Source organism: Sinocyclocheilus rhinocerous, unplaced genomic scaffold (genome assembly GCF_001515625.1).
Source record: "Sinocyclocheilus rhinocerous isolate Xijiao unplaced genomic scaffold, SAMN03320098_v1.1 scaffold1028, whole genome shotgun sequence".
Classification (NCBI taxonomy): domain Eukaryota; kingdom Metazoa; phylum Chordata; class Actinopteri; order Cypriniformes; family Cyprinidae; genus Sinocyclocheilus; species Sinocyclocheilus rhinocerous.
In genome coordinates this window covers 291,571-297,795 of record NW_015662166.1, presented here as the reverse complement: position 1 = coordinate 297,795, position 6,225 = coordinate 291,571, and the positions used below count along the sequence as shown (strand labels likewise).

The window sequence follows — 6,225 nt, the reverse complement described above, 5'->3', positions numbered from 1 at the left end:
ACAATACTACAGCGAGGATAAAAGTTACGCCTTCTTTCTTTGCTTGAACATTTGGGCGGCGTTATGCAAATCTTCCCACATAGTGATGTAGATATGTGGGTGCGTGTTCGAACGAGCCATTTTAGGTAGGCGTGGTTAAGTCTTAACTTTTATAAGGAATATCTCTTTGGATTTGAGACTTTAGTCTTTGCAACTTTACAGATCTTCTTTATGCACCAAGAGATTGTAACACTCAAAAGAGAAAGTAAAAATTGAAATCGCATCATATGACCCTTTTAAAGCTATGTGTATGTGACTGTTTAGTCATCCAAGTCAGAATTTTTGTTCATGGTTAATTAACTATAAAAAAAAAGGTCAAATTACGCACATCCAAAGCATCTTGGCCAGGTGCAAGATCAAAAAATACATAAAATAATACAAAAAAGATCTGCACACTGTTATTCTCCCTTTGACCAAACCGTTGCCACTTTTAACTTTTAAATGAAGGGAGAATAACAGTGTGCAGATCTTTTTTGTATTATTTCATGGTAAGTCTCTCAAGTCAGAGGCTTTTAGTTCTGTTGTGAAGTCACATTGTAAACCTAATTCCTTTAAGTGTATTATCACCTCTTGCAATCTCATTCACCTTGAGAAAGTAGATCAGGCAGTTGTTTTTTCTTTCACTTAAGAAGGAGGACGTGAGACTTACTCTAATCCACTTTCAAAAGAGCTTTTTCCAGACAAGTAATTGACTAAAGTTCCTATTCTTGATGAAGTCTGTGGTTCTGATGACTTTGGCTGTGAAATGAGAAAGTAGGCTTAATAAATGACAAAAAAAAAAACAGTTTCAGAACAATAGGCCTATGCATTGTAAAAAGTGCATTACAAAATGAACTGCACTGAATACTATAGATCATGACATACTCATAGATCGATTACAAAACTATACAGGTATTCAAGGGCAGGCTTTAAGATGGTTTAGATCCTACCTGTCCGATTGCTACCATTTTGTTCATTTAAATGGGGAGTCATCTCAATTATCACCAGTAAAATATGGAGTGCCACAAGGATCTGTCCTAGGTCCTCTGCTATTTTCAATATACATGTTACCCCTTGGTAATATTATAAAAAAATACGGGATTAGTTTCCACTGTTATGCCGATGATACTCAACTATATATCGCAACAAGACGAAATTTCAGATGAAACTTCTAAATGATCTAAGCTAACAGAGTGTGTTAAAAATGAAAAAGATTGGATGACCAATAATTTTCTCCTATTAAATTCGGATAAGACAGAGATATTACTTATTGGACCAAAAAACAGTACACAGAATCTCGTGGATTACAATTTGCAACTAGACGGATGTACGGTTACTTCCTCTACAGTCAAAAATCTGGGTGTTATATTAGATAGCAACTTGTCTTTTGAAAATCATATTTCCCATGTTACAAAAACAGCATTCTTCCATCTTAGAAACATTGCCAAACTACGAAATATGTTACCTGTTTCTGATGCAGAAAAGCTAGTTCATGGTTCTTTTTAGCAACATCATATGACCCCTTTAAAGTTGCCTGGAGCTTTAGGTCTGGAATATGGATTGAGCTCCAAACTGGGTGAGGAGGAATGACTCACTTCTGACTCTGCTGCAAAGAGTCAGAGAGGGGCTCTATCATGCATGCTATAATTGAAATAATGAAAAAGTCATGCAGCATTTTCTCTTTAATGCAAAACAGTCAAACAGAACAGATTCACTTCACCTATACTGTACCCCAGTTTCATACTGTATCCTCAATATTAATTTGCTACTTGCCCATGAGGATTAATACCTGTAGATTTTATTGTAATGCATTGTTTTCTGTTAATTCAATTGCTTCAGTTTTAAATTCAGACTGTGCATAATGCAGCCTCATTCAAAGCACATTTACTGAACTCTTTCAGTACAGTAACAATGTTTCTCAGGTCTATTAAATATAACTCCACCCCATATAATTGCTGTTAATAGTGTTCATCGTCTGTTTGATTACGTCTTTAATTGATTTTTCCGTACATTTCTGCCATATGTACATTAACTGACAGTCACCACTGATAAGCTACCACTAAATATTGTAGAAACTTAATTTGCTGTAAAGTTGCTTTGCAATGATTTGTATCGTGAAAAGCGCTGTACACATAAACTTGAATTGAATTGAATTGAATAACAGCTTATAATATAATCACTATAATATAGACACATGGAGTGCAACAGCATTCGGAATGCCTAAACCTCCTTACATTGCAAATAATTAATTATTTAATATTAAAAATAATTATATGGACTTGATTTCATATCTAGGGAACGCTGTTTACTTTAAATTGACATTAAAAATGTAAATAAATAAAGGACATTCTGCAAATGCCACTGACCTTGTGAACTCTTTTGTATAAAAGGCCATATTACTTGCTTCAGTTGAAGTACATAATGTTCTTTGGAACATTCTCAACTCATGCTGGATAACATAGATAATGTAATTTGTTTTGTAAATGCAAAATAGAAGCGATTTCATTCCATTTCTCATACTTTTGTGCCTCCTTGTAAATAGAGTCCTTCAATGCAGCTTATATAGTAAACAGATTTTAAGAAATTTGACTGCTCAGTATTCCTAAAGTTTAGCTCATGAAGATTAATTATTGTTATTAAATAAGCTTACGTTCCACGGAGTTTATTTCCTTGCGAAAGCTGAGTGCTTGAAAATTAATTATATTGGGCTGACGTTGCTTCTATGAAGAAGCCTTACCTCATGAATATTAATTAGAACGTCATGACGTTTCTTGCAATCTTCCAATGCCAAAGCGCTTCCTCCTGAATATTAACAACCAAGCCTTCTCCGTAGTAGGAATCGTAAGTTGTTTAACAGGAGTGATTATAGTATACTGCAGTCGTTGTGTTTGGTTCGCTCGCTTTGTCGCGCAAAAATGTCCTCAAGAAAATTCTTCGTCGGAGGAAACTGGAAAATGAACGGCGATAAAGAGAGTTTGGGCGAGCTCATAATGACCTTGAACACGGCCAGTCTCAACGATGAAACAGGTCCATGGCGTTCATTTGATGTTACGTTGTTTACCTGAAAGAATATTAAGCAGAAAGTTTTCCATTTTTCAATTTCACAGATTAGTCGGATGTATTTAGCATATATAGCTAATCGACAGAGTTGTTTAGAAGCACCAGAGACGGTTTGTAATTGTCCTCATTTGTAAGTCGCTTTGGATAAAAGCGTCTACTAAATGTAAATGTTTGCTACACGACGTCACGTGACACTTTAAATTGCTGGAGGGTCGTGTGGACATATGACTTACATGTTTGAACTGCTTTTACATAAAAAATAACGTTAAAACTTTAAATATAAAACTAGTTAATTTTGTTATACAGTTTATTTTCTTATATTATTGCATGTCATTACAGTCACGTATTATTTTTCATAAGAAACAGACATTTTTTCATAGGCTTGCTGTAGAAAGCTTCATTATTAATTTATCATTTTTGGTCCTACAAATTCTATATTTGTCTTGTCCCATATATTCTGTATTTGTCACATATGCCTTAAATTACATAAAAAATACAACTTACTAGCTAAATAAGTAGCCACATGATATTTGCCCTATCCCATATTTGTCTCATGTGCACATAATTAATTGTTAGCCAAATTATTGGTTCCCATTCTCCCTGGGGGAAAAAATCTAATAAATTCAGAAGAAATAAATAAAGAATATTTCACACACAAAAAAATAGTTAATATTAATATAGTCATTTTTCATAAGAAATACAGATATTTCTGCATAGGCCTGCTGTAGAAAGCTTTATAATTAATTTACAATTTGTGGTCATATAGACTCTGTATTTGTCTTACCATACATCCCATATTTGTCCCATACGCATAAAAAATGCATGAAAAATATAACTAGTTTTTAGCTAAATAATTGTTAGCCAAATTATATTTGCCCTATCCCAATTTTTGTCCCATATGCATAAAATAATTGTTAGCCAAATTATTTGTTCCCATTCAGAGATAGTCAATAACAATAACATTTCACACACACACAAAAAAAATGTATTTACAATTTTTGGTCCTACAGACTCTATATTTGTCCCTTATGCATAAAAAATGTTCGCCAAATAATTTGCTATGGGGAGAATTTTTTTTTAAAATAAAAGTAATTGCTACTTTTCCCCCCTCACAATTCTGACAGTTTTCTTGCAATTGACAATTCAGTTTATATCTGATTTCCAATTTCTTTTAGACTTCGCTGTAAATTCACAAATGGCGGGAAGAAAAAGTTGAGATTAAAAAGTGCAAGATAGAAAGTTTCTAAGTTCAATGGCAGAAACTAAAAAAACAGAATTGCGAGATGAAAACTCAGAATTCAGAGGGGGAAAAAAAGTTGGAATTGCAAGACATAAACACAGAATTGCAAGTTGATTTTTTTTTTTTTTATTCCGTGGCAGAAACAGGCTTCCATAATTTGTTTCCATTCTACCTAGAGAAAATTAGAGGCAGTAACAATAATAATAATAATAAAAAAAGAAATATTTCACACAAAAACTATGATATGAGGGTGAGTAAATGATGACAGATGTTTCGTTTTGGGATGAACTATTCATTTAAAAGTGGTCTTGCTGGTTTTCATAATCATATATCATCATAACAGTGGTTTTGTCTTCGTTGTTTAGAGGTGGTGTGTGGAGCACCGTCCATCTATCTTGATTTCGTGAGGTCTAAGCTGGACCAGAGGATCGGTGTGGCCGCCCAGAACTGCTATAAGGTACCCAAAGGAGCCTTCACCGGGGAGATCAGGTATATGTGCTCATTGGTATCTTTTATAGTTTTTATGAACAACCATTTATCACTGTCAAAACTCTAAAAACCATATTTCACGTTCTCTACTTTTCTTCGCCGCTTTAGCCCAGCGATGGTTAAAGACTGCGGCATCGACTGGGTGATTCTGGGCCATTCTGAGAGGCGTCACGTGTTTGGCGAGAGCGATGAGGTATTTTAATAGGAATCCAAACCCTTATATGTCTTTGCTTTTCAGTATGATGAAATTCAGGCCTCGTGTTGATGCATATTTGTGCTATTCTGCATTCAGCTCTGTTTCACTCTGATTGGCTGTGATGTCCTTTGCAGCTGATTGGCCAGAAGGTGGCCCATTGCCTAGAGAGCGATTTGGGTGTGATCGCCTGCATTGGGGAGAAACTAGAGGAGAGAGAAGCTGGAACCACTGAGGACGTGGTGTTTGAACAGACCAAAGTCATTGCAGGTCATTTGAAAACACAAATCTGATATACAATATGTGATTTTAACATAGTGGATTGTCAACAAATATGCTAAGATGGCCTATTTGGCAGATTTATTTTGATGCTTTATATGAAATGCTCATGTGCCGAACGTGAGTTTTCAAACAGTTAAATTTTTTTGTTCTAGGACCCTGTTCATGCATGTGAAACACTTAAAGCCTTGATAAATTTCTATATTTTATAGACAATGTGAAGGACTGGACTCGTGTGGTTTTAGCGTATGAACCAGTCTGGGCCATTGGCACTGGCAAAACTGCCACTCCTGGTCAGGTAAATCTGTATTCATACTGTCCATCAATCATATCATGTTTCATCTCCATTATCATGTTTGATTGCTCTCATTTCATATTTATGCAATGCATATGCACCAAAGCGTGAATAATAATATGCTTAATGATATGCTTTTACATTATACTGTAGTTTAAAGTCATTGGGCCTCATTCATGAAACATTTGTAAATATGAGTAAATTCTGAGTGATTTACGAGTAAAACGGACCTTCCCGAAAACTCTCCTCCGGATTCACAAATACTTCGTAAAGGTCAGATTTGATAGTTAAATGTGTGTATGTTAATGAGTTCCAATCAATCGTAAATAGGGCTCGCATGCACGCTCATTCACAGCTACGCAAATTACTTATCTAGGAATGGTGTGGAATCCTTGAACTCAATTATCAGGTTTGGTAAGTTATATAGCATAAATGCATAAGAGACTAATAGGCTATATGCCTAACAATAAATGAATAAATTAACGTGTGTCCACCAGAGCATTTTTAGCCAGCTGACATAATGCCTGGTGCTCTTCTGAAAACGACCAGCTGGTGGTGCTTGAGAGAGCTTTGGAGGCACTGCATTTTTCTGGAGTGACGCGTTGTTTGCTATGATTTGGAATATTCACGGCAGTAACATGTTATGAGTAT

General features: G+C 35.2%; 1 protein-coding gene across 1 annotated transcript in view; it reads left to right on the top strand.

Annotated features, from left to right (window-relative positions):
- The first annotated feature begins 2,841 nt into the window (after positions 1 to 2,841).
- Positions 2,842 to 6,225, top strand: part of tpi1a (triosephosphate isomerase 1a) — a 6,055-nt gene continuing 2,671 nt past the window's right edge. The window contains exons 1-5 of the mRNA XM_016537674.1: positions 2,842 to 3,045; positions 4,684 to 4,807; positions 4,916 to 5,000; positions 5,138 to 5,270; positions 5,492 to 5,577. Of these exons, the coding sequence (XP_016393160.1) occupies positions 2,934 to 3,045; positions 4,684 to 4,807; positions 4,916 to 5,000; positions 5,138 to 5,270; positions 5,492 to 5,577 (540 nt within the window). The 5' untranslated portion in view covers positions 2,842 to 2,933. The remainder of the gene's footprint in view (positions 3,046 to 4,683; positions 4,808 to 4,915; positions 5,001 to 5,137; positions 5,271 to 5,491; positions 5,578 to 6,225) is intronic.